At 52.4% G+C, this 14,175-nt stretch overlaps 2 protein-coding genes across 2 annotated transcripts; both read left to right on the top strand.

Annotated features, from left to right (window-relative positions):
- Positions 1–4,289: 4,289 nt before the first annotated feature.
- Positions 4,290–7,267, top strand: NHA1 (Na(+)/H(+) antiporter; the record flags this gene model as incomplete). Its single annotated transcript, XM_036633700.1, has 2 exons — positions 4,290–6,401; positions 6,452–7,267. 2 exons carry the CDS (start codon positions 4,290–4,292, stop codon positions 7,265–7,267), a joined length of 2,928 nt encoding a protein of 975 aa, XP_036501594.1.
- A 4,701-nt stretch (positions 7,268–11,968) lies between these two features.
- On the top strand, positions 11,969–13,594 carry CGCS363_v001850 (Non-reducing end alpha-L-arabinofuranosidase BoGH43A; the record flags this gene model as incomplete). The annotated part of the gene is made up of 1 exon (XM_036633699.1): positions 11,969–13,594. One exon carries the CDS (start codon positions 11,969–11,971, stop codon positions 13,592–13,594), a length of 1,626 nt encoding a protein of 541 aa, XP_036501593.1.
- Between the last annotated feature and the right edge of the window lie 581 nt (positions 13,595–14,175).

Here is a 14,175-nt window from a genome sequence, read left to right as displayed (position 1 = left end):
AGAGCGTTTGGCTGGCTCCAAAAAGAGATTGCGCAACATCGAGTCACGTCAAGAGCAAAAAGATGCGCCGAGGGGGAATCGAACCCCCGGCTCCCCGACGCTGCTGGATGGCAACGGAGAATTTTACCACTAAACCATCGGCGCATTTGATGAGATGTTGTCTCGGAAACCCGAGATGCTGGTTGGGCGGCGGAGCGGGGATTATATTCGGTATGATTTTGTGGTTGTGGGCCGGTGTGGGGGATGAGGGCTAGACGATCTCCGCGGGCCCGGCGGCTTACCGTTTCTGTGATCCACTATCCGCAGCGGGCCGGAATGAGTAGAAAAAGACAGTAAGCCGAGAAGATAGGTCAATTTTCGCGTGAGTGCGGCTATCAAGATGTCAAGTTGCGGGTTGATGGTGCTGCTGAAGTTCAGTGTTATCCAAGCTGAGTGTTAGACGAGCCCATTTTCAGCGAGATGCGGAACATGGCCGAAGTGTGAACCGCGAGACCGGCTCGGCGTGGGCGAGCTGGCCGGGGCCGTAGATCAGTGGCGCTCGCCCAACCGACGCAGTGTGCCGAGACCTTTGGCGTATGTCTGCGGTGCTAGGCATGGTGACACAACCGAGCAAATCCACGTTTGAAAGAGTTGGACGAAATCAAAGCGCAAACGGGTGAACTCGTCAGCAGTAGACGCGCATAAACGATGACTGTGCAACAGCTCCCTCTACTGGCGCTGCGTCGATGTCGACACCTCTGGCATGATTGCTGCTTCTTGTCAGTGTGAAGTGACTGCAAATGGTCGGTCAGTCAAACAGGAAGGTGATCGGTTGCAAATGGAGCGAAGCGCAAGTGATCAGCTTGAGCCTTTTTCTTCTGTTGCGGGTTATCCGGGGAACTTCAACGGGCGCTGGCGCAGAGATGGGGAAGACGGGCTTGTCGGGGAAAGATTGGCATTCCTGGGAATATTTAGCGATGTATCGACCAGTCATTGTATGCGGCGTGACGAGCAGATCCATGAGTGGTCGTTGAGTTAGACTCTTGGCCTTGAGCTGTGGGCGAATGAAGTGAGCAGGATTGGTGACGTAGAGGCGCATGTGAGCCGTTTGGGGACGCTCTTTTCCGGAGGGGGGTTGCGCGATACGGAGCGCGTAGCAGGGAACTCTTAAAGGGTGGATTGCAGACTGCAGTACACTACGCAGCAGGTATGCGCAGTACGAATGGTGCAGGAGATGCAGCCTGGACATGGGTGCTAGCGGAGGATGGCCGCGGGATAAGATGGGCGGTTTCTGGTTTCTGCCCAGTGGTGGAGTGTGCTTCGATGGTCTGCTCGTGCTCGTTCCTTAGCTCGCCCTCAAAGGAGGGCGAGGATGGGATGTTCGGACCAAGCGATCTGAAGCGAGGCCATCTCAAGGTGAGACGGTGGAAAGTTGATTGCGCAGAAAGCTACGTAGGGGCTCATTCGGATGCGAAGACGGGATGGAGATATCGGAGCTGATGGAGACGACTGGCGGAGAGTGGAGGAGGCGGGCGGAGGGTGGTGGGAGTCGATGGGACTCGTGGGAGACAGAAGTAAATGCCGCCGGAACACAAAGGAATAGCTGTAGATTTCTGGGCGGGCAATCAATTGAGTGCAGCGCCGCTGGGAGTGTCCCAGCAAATCCGGGGACTGCGGTGTTTCACTCTGTTTGTTGCCGTGGAAAGATTGCAGAGTATTATTGTTGAGAGATCCCAGTCGAGCGCGGGGGCTGTTCGGTGTCAGTCAGTGTTCGAATTGATTGCGAAGGGTTATTTGCGGGTGGCTGCCAAGATGTTAAGTTTTTCTTTTCCTTAGGTTTCTGGCAAAAGGTTTTCAACGGCGGCAACTGACGACAGTCCCAGTAGCAACTGCTTCAACAATAACAACAACGCCCATCCAGCTCTTCGGGTGATGGCGGAGGAGCAGAAAAAAACAACAGCTGGGAAAGAACAAACGAGCAGGGGTCTCGAGTGGGTGGGGCTGAGGCAGTCGCGGTGGAACCGTGCGGAAGTACCGCGGAAGTACCTCGCCGGTGCCGCTCTCTTCTGATGCTGATGGATGACGGCCGACAGGGACTCACACCACCAGCCAAAAAAAAAAAAAACACCACTCACCTGAGATAGGTAAGCTGCGAGACCTTTCGAGAAATTTCACACTTCAAGCTTGATATCAACACCTCAACGGCAGCCAACAACCACCACAACTACTAACCGCAGAGACAGACGAAAAAATCGCAATAGACCCCCCTACAGCATGACTCAGGCGCGGCGACTCACAAAAGTGGAGAGTGACGCCGCTATGTTCTGGGCGCCGAGCATTCAACTGGAGTTGGCGATCTCGCGAACAGGCTTGGCCAGCAACGCCGAGGCACACATCACGTCGCCAATGCTTGGAGTTGCCCTCGACTGCCAATCGAAGTCGCACAAAACTCGCCCAGAGCTGCCAGAATTCTCCAGCGGCCTCCTTTCAAGCTTTTGCCAACCGTGAGACGAGTCTGCAGGATGAATAAGAGCAACAGGACCCTTACAGATATTTGCGAGATGTCACCGATTAGATCGGAGACTGAGAATCCGGGGATTTGGTTGGCTTTTTTCAACGACATGCCAAACTGCCACACTAAAAATCATCACTACAAAGGTAGACGTCAATCAACAACACCCGGATAAGCGGCTCAAGGGAACTAGAACGCGGGCCATGGCGCCCTCGTCTCCTCCCTTTGCTAACCCTGCCAATGCGACTTGGGAGTTTTTTTTTCCCTTCCTCCTGTGCGACAGGAGAGATTACCGCCTCCCGGGGGGGATTACGACACCACGCGGCCAGAATGGCGGTCGCATTGGGTGCATCCTTGCTTTGAGCCGCTTGGCGTACATGGGAGGCGCCGTATCTCACCAACCCGGAACCGAGCAACAACACGCCGTATGGGAACTGCGTGTTGGGGTGTTCTGCGGTAGACTGCGGTCTGCGGTCAACGACAGCTGCTGCTGTTGTGCTTCGTTCTGGAATCAAAACAAGAGCGATCTGGCCCGTGGTCGTGGAACGTGGTCCTGGAAATGTCTTACTCGTATCACGGCATGCCTCCCGCGTCCCTATCGCGGCCCAAGATTAGATGCCCTTAGCTGAATCAAGGTTAGCACGAACATGGCGTGTATGGTTCACCTCAACCTGATGTGTTCCCTGCCGTCGGGCTCAACTAGCAATAATCAGAGACGTCGTGGCAACCTTATTCTACCATGGCCTGCCAGACTGCCAGTGAGGTCCAGACGTGCCCCCATGGATGGATGGCAGTCGGAAGAAGAACCTTGGGAGGCGTCTGGCAGGCGCAGCACCCATATGTCTTTTAGCGATGTGCTATTTGCTGCGTACGCTGTGCTATCGCAAGGACCCAAGTCCCGCATAACCTGTCGGTACTCCCGAGGTACCACGTCAGCAAGCTCTGCGCCTCGCACCTCGTAGTGTGTTCCTCGCCCTTCCCTCGGACGAGACGGGGGAACGGCCGCGGGAGGACGTGGACTCCTCGAGTACCGCTGCCCGCTAGGATGGGAGAGCAGGAACCACTGGGAACGCTGGGAACTCCTCTGAGAGAACGACCTACGGGCTGGAAATCCATCCCATTCGCCTCCCATGCTCTCCCCCCCTCGCCTGCTCTCCATGGAACTCCCACTTTCCCCCCAAAGGGCCCCACCTTGATGCGCCAAGCGGGGCCTGGCTTTTTTTCTTGCATGGATCAACCTTTGCTATCAGCACGCCAACTTCTTTTTCCTGTCTCTCGTCTCTCGGCGCTCGCAGTACTTAGTTTCCTTGAACCCCGATCCTGTCTTTATCGTTTGCCCCTTCTTTCGTCTGTTCAGCTAAGAAATCTCGGGTCCACGATAGATCAGAGATTGCTCCCAACTGTCCCGACTGTCGTTCACCGTTTCGACACTCGACCAATTCCCATTCGGACCTCGATCCCGAGGAGACGTGCGCATACGACAGAGGCAACGCCCCGTTGGTGACCTCATAGCTTCGATACCGGCGCCCCATTTTGACTCGATTCCGACGAAACCCCCCCCAGGCCGACTGCCTCTTGGCGCGCCAACTTTTCCGTGAATGCATCCAGACACCCTCACGCTTAGGACGCGATCCATCGACTGGGGACTCTCGCGCCCTTCGCCAGGTCCAGCACCATCCTTTTGCGCTGGCGATTGAGCGACGAGCTCTTGCGACTCCAAATCACGAAATCGCAGTCACCACCGAACCCTTTTTTCGCTACATTCTACGAATAAAGATACCCTCCCAATTGCGCCGCCATGGCGTGGGATCACCTTTCAATCACCAAGCCGCACTTGGTGTACATCATCTTGGGCGGCTTCACCACTCTTTTCATGCTTTGCTCCTCCATCATCAAGGAGCGCATGTACATTGGCGAGGCCACCGTCGCGACCATCTGTGGCATCATCTTCGGCCCTCACGCAGCCAACTTGATTGACCCAAAGAGCTGGGGCAATGTCGACCTCGTCACCATTGAATTCTCCCGCATTGTTCTTGTCGTACAATGTTTCGCTGTGGGTGTCGAATTGCCAAAGTTCTACATGGAGAAGCACTGGAGATCCGTCACCTTTCTCCTCATTCCTGTCATGACATTTGGATGGCTGATCACGAGCTTGTTCATCTGGTGGATGATTGATCCCTTGAACTGGCTCGAGAGCTTGGTTGTCGCGGCCTGTGTCACCGCTACTGATCCTGTCTTGGCTTCCTCGGTTGTCGGCAAAGGCAAGTTCGCCAAGCGAGTCCCCAAGCACTTGCGAGACATTCTGTCCGCCGAGTCTGGCTGCAACGATGGCATGGCCTTCCCGTTCGTTTACCTTGGAATCTACCTCATTCAGGAGCACATGGACGCAAAGAAGACTACCTTCCACTGGATTGTCTACACCATTCTCTACGAATGTATCTTCGGTGCCATCTTCGGTTTTCTCGTCGGCTACATCGCACGACATGGTATCAAGTTCGCTGAAAAGCGCGATCTCATTGATCGTGAAAGTTTCTTGGTATTCTACTTTGTGCTTGCACTGTTTTGCGCCGGCGCTGGTAGCTTGCTCGGTATGGACGATTTGCTCGTCGGGTTCGCAGCCGGCGTAGGCTTCTCCAACGACGGTTGGTTCGCTGCCAAGACAGAGGAATCCCACGTTTCCAACGTCATCGACTTGCTGATCAACCTGGCCTACTTTGTCTTCCTCGGCACCATCATCCCCTGGGAGCAGTACAATAACATGGCTGAGGGCCTTACTCCCTGGCGATTGGTCGTGATCGCAATCTTTGTTATCCTCTTCCGTCGCATCCCCGCCATGCTACTGTTGAAACCTCTGATACCCGACATCAAGACATGGCGCGAGGCCCTGTTCGCGGGTCATTTTGGCCCGATTGGTGTCGGCGCCATTTTTGTTGCCATCCTAGCTCGCGCTGAGTTACAATGGGAAACTGTTGTACCGCTGTCGGATACTCCACCGGATGACATCGAGCACAGAACGCTGGTCGCAGTAATCTGGCCCATCGTCACCTTCCTGGTCATCTCTTCCATCATTGTTCACGGTTCTTCGATTGCTGTTTTCACTCTTGGAAAGCGCATCAACACACTGACAATCACCATGTCGTACACCACCGCCCCAGAGGACGGCCCTACCTGGATGAACCGACTGCCAAGAATCTCTTCGCAATCTCGATCTCAAGCTCGCACCATGTCTGATACCGACGGGGACGATTTGAAGATGCCTGATTTCCCTCCTGGTACTTTGCCCCCCGTGGGCTTTCCCGGCGCATTTCTCAGACGCCAGAAGGAGGGCGAGGATGGCTCCAAAAACCGTGGGCGATCGACCTCCCGCAGCCGTCGCAAGAGCAAGAAGTGGGAAGACGGACTCGGCCCAGGTGGACCTGTTTCCCAGTCAGCCATCTTCCCTACAAGACGCGAGCCTTTGCTCAACGAGAAGGAACCTTCATCACCGGACAACACCGATGAGTCGACGCCGGCTAGGCGCGACTCCGAGAGGGGCCGTGGAAGGGACCCTGAAAAGGACGATGAGATTGTTCCTTCTCCTGAAGAGGGATCCAGCCGAACCCAGACACCGCCCAAGATCCAGATCTACGAGGAGGGGGACAATCTGGTGGTCGAGAATGAGGACGGAGATGTCTTGACCGTAGAAAGATCTTCTGACCGGCCTGCAGGTGCGGGCAGTGACCCCGTCCACACTGATCTTGCTGCCGTGGCCGCCGCAAAGTCGAAGCAGGGCGAGAAGTTCAACTGGACCCTTGATTCCTTCAAGCGCAAGGTGGAGGATGTTTACACTTCAGAAGTTGAGAAGCGCAAAGAGAAGAGCAAGGCTGACAGACGACACGAGCCCGCGCGGGCTTTCCAATTTGGCAACACTGTAAGTTCTATGAGTCGCTGAATGACTGGATATCGCTAACATGATGATAGGTCATTGTCGAAGACGAAGATGGTGAAGTTATCAAGACATACGAGCTGCCATCGACCAAGACTGGGAAGGAAATTGGCGGCATCACGCAACAGAGTCTCAAGTATCTTGGCATGGGTGGTTTGCTCAAGGCGTCCGAAAAGGCGGCAGCTGAGGCCGCCGCCGCCAAACAAGGCGAGTCTAGCGCTGAAGGTGCTACTAAAGCACCTGCGAAGGCTGGATGGCAAAACATGTGGAGAGGCGGTGGCGACGGCGACAAGCCCAAGAAGAACGCTGTCGAAGAGCAACAAGAAGACGATCGACACATCCGATTCACCATTGGTGGTGTTGGTCAGCGCATGACCAAGGAGGACTTCATTCGGGAAGTGTCGAAGCTCGACGTCAAGACTCGCCGCGAGGTCGTAGACCAATCTACCGCATCTCAGCGAGTAAAGTCAATCGCGAAGGGAGACATTCCTTCCCCAGCCGACATCCCGACCATTAAGATAGGCAGCGACTCGGCCGACAAGCAGTCCGTGGGCCGGTCTCCTCCGCGCATCAACACCGGCTTGACCCAGGCACCACCCGTTCGGGAATCCGAGGACGCTGATGGAGACGAGACGGCCGTCGAGAGACAGCGTAGGTTAGCTGTCTTGGCAGGCCAGGGAGACGAGGACGCCGGCGAGACCCCTGCGGAGCGACGCCGTAGAGAGGCTGCTCTCGGCATGGGTTCGCCTACGGGAGGCGATGACTCCGACGACGAGGGTGGCGAGAGAGTGCCACCGAGGACGAGGGGAATCCGGTTCGCGGAGAGCACGGTAGAGAGAGGAAGGAAGTGAGCATGCAAGATATAGACGGTGAAGCATAGCGTTTGCATTGGAGGGGACATGTTGCATGCATCATGACAGCGACCACCCGCTCGGTTGGCATTTGTTTTTTTGGCATCTCGGGACGGGACCGAGTTACTTTGACGCGATGGAACGGCCTCATTTTTGGTAATCATATTGTCTATTCTGTGCATACTTGGAAAATTGATAAGGCCTTCTCATGAGTATTCTTGCGCCTTTTGACAAGTGATATAATCAGTCGTTTGGGATTCCGGGGTCAAAACCTGCGACCCCTAAGTTTCCCCGCGTCAATAAATCGGAGACGACGCCGCCGGCGCATGTGATCTTAGGACCGTTAACTATCACGCCGCACCATCCCAAAGCTCTGATCCATGTTGGAACGTTTGCGAGCAGGCTAGCCTTGGTTCTTTGCAATCTAGACCATACCGTGCTTGAGGCTGTACCCTGCGGTGCGAGGGATAACCTGGGGTTTTTTTCTCCGAAGGGTTTGTGACGTCATTTTCTGCTCTCGGGGCGTTAACTCCGAATGCCGGGGCCGATGTGGGGCGGTATGCGCGGCGCGGCGGTGGCGGAGCGGTGGTGGGGCTCGTTCTGGAGGTCCGGGCGTGATGGCCGCGTGGGATGCGGCGGGGGATGGGGTGAGTCACACCCGGGATGTGTTGGGATGAAGACGGCATGCGTGGAAGCATGGAGTTGCCGTTGGTTTCGTGATTAGTGAAGGAAGCATAAAAGGCAGTTTGGCTGTCGTTGATAGGTTTCCTGAACAACACAATCTGGGGCTTCTGGATGAGCTGGTGAATGAACATCAGCTCATTGGAATCCGGCTTTTCCCCTGCGTTACCTCAGTAAACATAGGAATCGAAGTGATCCATACAAGGGCATCAGAACGCGGTATTGTCCGCCGCCCTCATCGCTGTCCGTTGATTGTTCCAGTATTCTGCTGAAGGGGCACTTTACTTCTTGATTGACGGGAGGCTTCAAGCTGCGCTCAGGTCCATGGGATTTAATGAGGAGCTCTAGCTAGATACAAGTCCCCAATCGTTTCCAGAACATTCAGAACCGTTAGAATTCTTGTTTCGTTCAAAACGACGACCCAGCCAGTCTGCAAGTCTAAATCTTTTCTCGACGAACAAGACAGGACTTCAGTGTCTGTCCTCTCTCGTACGTAGTCATATGACGGCTCAGCTAGAGATGAGACGCATCATATCCATAACTGATTGACATGGAGACATATGAATACGCGGACGCGGGAGTGGCTGTTAGCTTTGCGTCTAATGAGGAGCAATAAAAGATCGTTTGCTGCTGCTAATAAGTTTCCCAAGCCAGCAAAATGTACCACTTCTTTCCTACTTGTCGGACAAGCAGCTTTCTGTGCAAAATCAAAAGCTTTGTCTCTGTAGGAGTCAGGAGAAGGAGTGACAGAAGTTCATATCTGAGCATCGCGTTGAGGCGTCATCGTCTGCCCTCGTCGCCATTCGTTGATTATCCAAGTATTCTGCTGAAGGGACACCTCCTTTGATTGACGGGGGACTTCAAATACACCCAATCCAATATGCTGTATCAATTGAGCAAATCTAGCAAGAAACCGCTTGATGATTCCTTCTCACGAAGACAGTGTCTAGTCCTGGCCCATTGCCGCGTAACTGTTCAGAAGGGCAGCTTGCACCGATTTAAATACTTCCATCAATGAGCGAGGATTTCAGTGCCATATGAAACCTGAAGGACATCTTGACAGACTTTCGAAAGTGTTTTTCACCTCTGTTCGTCGTGTCTGGCTGTTTATTCTCTCATAAAACACGTCTGATAAGGCCTCCATGTTACGCCAAAATGAGTTCAACTGTGTGAGATATTCCTACATTGTTGTTGGGACCAGCGAAGACTTGGGCTCGTTTTCCAGCAAGCAGACCTTGACCCTTCAGAGACTAGAGAGCAACCAAGCCTTCATTTTGCGGGGGAAAAGGCTCTTAGTCGCCACATTCTTTCCCCTTATGTACGTTACCTTGTATACGTTACCAACTAAACAGACGGCCGGCTACATGGTGAGATAGATGATATGTTACTATCTTAAAAGTCGCTGAAGATACGAGGTGTCAACTGTCAATTATTGAAGGGACAGGAAAAGTTCCATGGTTCGCCGATTCTTTCACCTGAAGCATATTATAGCCGACTACCTCAAAGTCATAGGTGTTATTGTCCGGCTTAAGGCTGGAGATTTAAGCCTGTAATAACCTCCTGGATCAACTTCTCGATGTTAGCCATGTCAGCAGCATGCCGATCGAAGAGCCTCATGTCAAGGGTAGCCCTTCCGGACTTGCGCACGTGGGCAAGCATATCGCTACCCACTTTTTATGCCACAAGCTGGACATTTTAAGATACAAATTCGAGTGTCCATTTGTTAATGTTTTTATCAATTTTGTGGGCTGGCCACGCCGGGTAGGCTACCCGAAGAGGGTGGGCGGCTGCCTACCAGCCTGATCTGCTTGCAAATTCCTAAAGGCGTCAGGGCTGGATCTATGTTTCCAATCATTATATACCGCGCGGCTCCTTTTCAAGTCCCATGGCCTCCTTCGGTAGAATGCATGTAAGTGTCGATGCCGTGAAGGTTGCATTTCCCGAGATTTGATTAGCCGCCTGATTCATTGATACGCCCGCGAACACTGATTATTACGCCTAACACCACGCTCCACCTCTTAGGACCCAGGCTTGCTTCATCATATTTGCTTTTCTCGTTGTTGTGTTGTCAGGGCACATGTGTTAGACCTGAGGCTTCCAATACCAAATGCATGTATGTATCGCCGCAGGAGCCACATCCAATTTCGAACTCAAGAGAAACAACATCTTCCTGCAACCAACACCAAGATACACATATACAATGCACTCAGCCGCCCTGGTGCTTTTTCTGCTCACTTATTGCATTTGTGTTGTTGCAGCGCAAATAAGCGCAACGACAGAAAGCGAAGAGAATCGTTATGAGAAAGAGATCAAATGCTATGGGCTCCCCTACGGAGTTACAGGTTTCATCTCGCACCTTTTGACGTATTACACCGCCATCATGCTGGCCTGCGGCAGAACTCCGCTTCTGCCATGGCGCGCACTAGATCAAGGGCCGCAAAACATCTTTCTTGGTATCGCCAAATTGATTCTGACAACAGTGGCATCGATCGCCAGCATTGCTACCTGCGTTCATACTTGGTCAGTACCATCAATATTCAAATCTGCCTATTATTCAGTACGCGATATAACTGACGCTTCATCGCTACAGGGAGTTTGCCGCGCTGGCAGCTATGAAGCTATCTCTATCCCTGACCTACGGCCTCATCAGCATTTTCCACGCTAAACAAATATCTCTACTTTACCTACCTGGTGCGATCGCAGGCCTCGCAGGATCGCTTTCTATCGCAGCATCGACAATGTCCGAGCCCGCTATGAAGCTTGTCACTGGTCTCTTTTGGGGTTTGGCCGGCATGACTTCCGCCACCATCATCCTCGCCGGCTGCACATGGGGGCGAGGGCAATATACCCCAGCGGCAGTCTTAGTGTGTGTGATGGCCTATGGGGCGTTGTACTCTGACTGGGTGCTGGTGATTGTTGCAAATGCTGGGGTGTCTGGTTATCCGCATCGATCACCGACGTGGGAGAAAGTCTTATGGGTCTTTTACTTCATTGGAAAGAGACTAGCACTCTTCATGACTTGAGCAGATGGGCAAAACGACCTACTTTTCAAGTCTTGAACGGAGATAGCATTAAGTTGCATCGCATCAAGAGGCGAATAGGCGAATCTAATGTTCAATGGACTCCTTGCCGCCTAGCTTGACAAGAAATAGGTAACGACGGAAGATAGCATAGCCGGTTATAAGGTATCTACTGCCTTTGGAACGACATGTGTACCGTATTCTTGAAGTAAACTTATAGTTCTTACCACACGTAGTTCTTTGCTTCTAACTCGTATGTTTCAGAACGCATCTCAAACTCTTTATTGGGACACCAGTTACAAGGGACTGGCCGTGACCGAATTGAAGACGCAGTCCCACATTACTCTAGCTCAAAGAAGAGTAACACAACGATTCTATTCTAATGTCTACACCAGCTATACTTTCAGCCGATCTGTCTCCTTTACCCCTCGTAGCCTTGGCTCGAACACGCCGCATGCGCGGAGTAACCCGGCCACGTTGAGCCGTCTTGCCCAATCGGTAACAAAACCAAATGGTGTCTATACCATATTGAGATGAGCTTCTCCAAGGACTCTCTAATCAGCGGGCGATCCTCCGAAATTCCGATAAATGTTCTCCGAATCGGGACAAATGATCGCGAACAACACCTGCACGCTCGTTTAGCCGGTTCTTTTCCGCAAGTGACTGGTGGGAAAACATTGAGAGAATTGATGACTATGGAACAGTTCTTGTGATCATTTGTTGAGGCAAGGCCGAGGTCGGGAGATAGTACATAAGCAGCGTCATAAAAACAACTTGGCGCACCAATCGTAGTCACATGATGCATCTGATACCGTGATGCATAAGGACTCAAGATTGCTAGGCAATAACATCATGTACTACTTCGCTTTAGTTTCTTAAGAGACCTTGATGAATATTTAAAGCCCCGTCTGACAATATACAATGATATGTTGAAACACCACCGGCTCTTGACGTGTCTCTGCGTTCGAACTGGTTACCGTGCGACAGATGTTCTTCCAAGATGAATACTCACCCTGCGCTTTTTTCTTCGTTGCTCGCTCTTCTGATACTACGTTGTAATGCTGTAATTTCAGATCATCAGAGTCTCAACATCACTTTCAATAATCCTGTCTTTCCAGGATGGCACGCTGATCCTAGCTGTGTCTTCATCCCTGAGCGAGACGACACCACCTTTTGCGTCACCTCGTCCTTCTTGAACTTCCCAGGTCTTCCTGTCTACGCTAGCAAAGATCTGCTCCACTGGGAGCATGCCAGTAACGCCTTCAACCGGGCAGAGCAAATCCCAGGCCACGCTTCCATGAATGGCAATCCGCGCGGCGGCATCTGGGCTCCGACCATTCGATACCAGGGTGGCAAATTTTACATCGTTGTCACTTACGCGACTTACGAGCCCAGAAAAAAGGTCAACAACCTCCTTTTCCACACCGAAGACCCTTACAGCGATGCCTCTTGGACTATTCCCCTACCCATCACCAATCCAGGGGGAAGCAACCACATTGACCCGGATCTTTTCTGGGAGAATGGCACTGCCTATATGGCCACTGGCTGGGGCAGAATCTTTCTCTCGGTCATAGATGTCAATACCGGCAACGCGAGCGACAAGGTAGAAATATGGAAGGGCACTGGTGGCAACAATCCCGAGGCACCACATATCTACAAGAAAGACGGCTTCTTCTACATTCTTATCGCAGAAGGCGGTGCTGGTATCGGCCACAGCGCTACCATGGCACGATCTCAAGACCTCTATGGGCCGTATGAGAGCTATTCTGGGAATCCCGTTCTCACCAATAGAGGATCGGGCGAGCTCTTTCAGTCAGTCGGACATGCAGACCTGTTTCGAGATGTTAACGACAACTGGTGGGCTGTTGCGCTGGCGACACGCTCAGGTACAGAACTCGAGAACTATCCTATGGGTCGAGAAACCGTGCTTACGGCCGTGACTTGGGAGAATGACTCTTGGCCAGTATTCGATCCTGTGCGCGGCACCATGCATGGTCCTCTGCCAAGAACTACGGCAGCACCTCACAAGAGACTTCTGATTGATACCGGAGACGAGGTCAACTTCAACCCAGGGACTTCTTTACCGCATCATTTCGTTCATTTTAGGTCTAAGGTCGAGGAAAAGTACATCATTATCAATAGCTCACTACGACTATTGCCATCTCGAAGCAATCTGACGGGGAGCACAAATCACTTCGATCCTGAAGATAGCGTAACGTTTGTCGGCCGAAAACAGACAGCCACCAAGTTCAGCTTTTCGGTCGATCTGTCATTCGTGCCCAAGAACTTTGGAGATGAGGCGGGAATCTCGATTTTCCACAGTCAACAACAGCACATTGACTTGAGTGTCGTGCTGCTTGAAGATTCCGATAACCCACAGCTCCGGATGGCGGCAACTACATATGGCCGGCCAAGCGCTCCAGTCCCTGAGACAGTACTGCAATCAGTGCCCAGGGCTTGGGTAACTTGTCCTATCAGACTATCAGTTGAGGCACTTGACACAAATGATTACAAGTTCGCGGCGTCTTCAACTTGCAACCGAGCAAATGCGAGCATAGACATGGGCATAGTTAGTTCGGACGTGACCAGTGGGGGATTTCTCGGTGCGTATTCGTATTTGCTTTAAAATCCGTGGTCTAATCTGGGCGATTCCTTTGCTGATAGCAACAAAAATGTGACAGGCAGCTTGATCGGAGTTTTCGCCACGAATAACAATGCTACTGGAAATGCGGCTTCTTACTGGAGTCGATGGAGATACACACTAGTCGCGCAAGAGGTAGACGTGGACGAATATGTACCAGTCTAGAGATTCCAGTGTGCTTACCGTCGTAGCAAGTTAATTCCAGGTCATATGCTCTCATTCTTCTAATCTCAAGTGGCTAGATAGAAACTTGGAGACCTCGTCATTCTCCATGGCTTTAGCACAGTCTAACACCGATTCCCCACTAGAGTTTCGTGACTCAAGACACTCTCTCTTTGAATGCACTGCTCGGATATGCGAGAAGCATAACTTTACCTGCTCGAGAGTTCCATTTCTAGCAACGGCGTGAAGCGGTGTTTCTCCATCATCATCGGCTAAATCGGGTAGCGCCCCATGTTGTAGAAGGACTCGGAGAGCATCCGTTGACGCATGATGCTTGCGGCGATACATTCCCTCCCTTTGATTGAAGAGATAGTAAAGAGCTTTTCTACCTTGAGGCCCTGAGC

This window comes from Colletotrichum siamense (genome assembly GCF_013390195.1).
Source record: "Colletotrichum siamense strain Cg363 chromosome Unknown KSG_Cg363_contig01, whole genome shotgun sequence".
In the NCBI taxonomy this organism is placed as follows: domain Eukaryota; kingdom Fungi; phylum Ascomycota; class Sordariomycetes; order Glomerellales; family Glomerellaceae; genus Colletotrichum; species Colletotrichum siamense.
The sequence above is the reverse complement of the archived record's forward strand: the minus strand, read 5'-3'. Positions and strand labels throughout refer to the sequence as shown.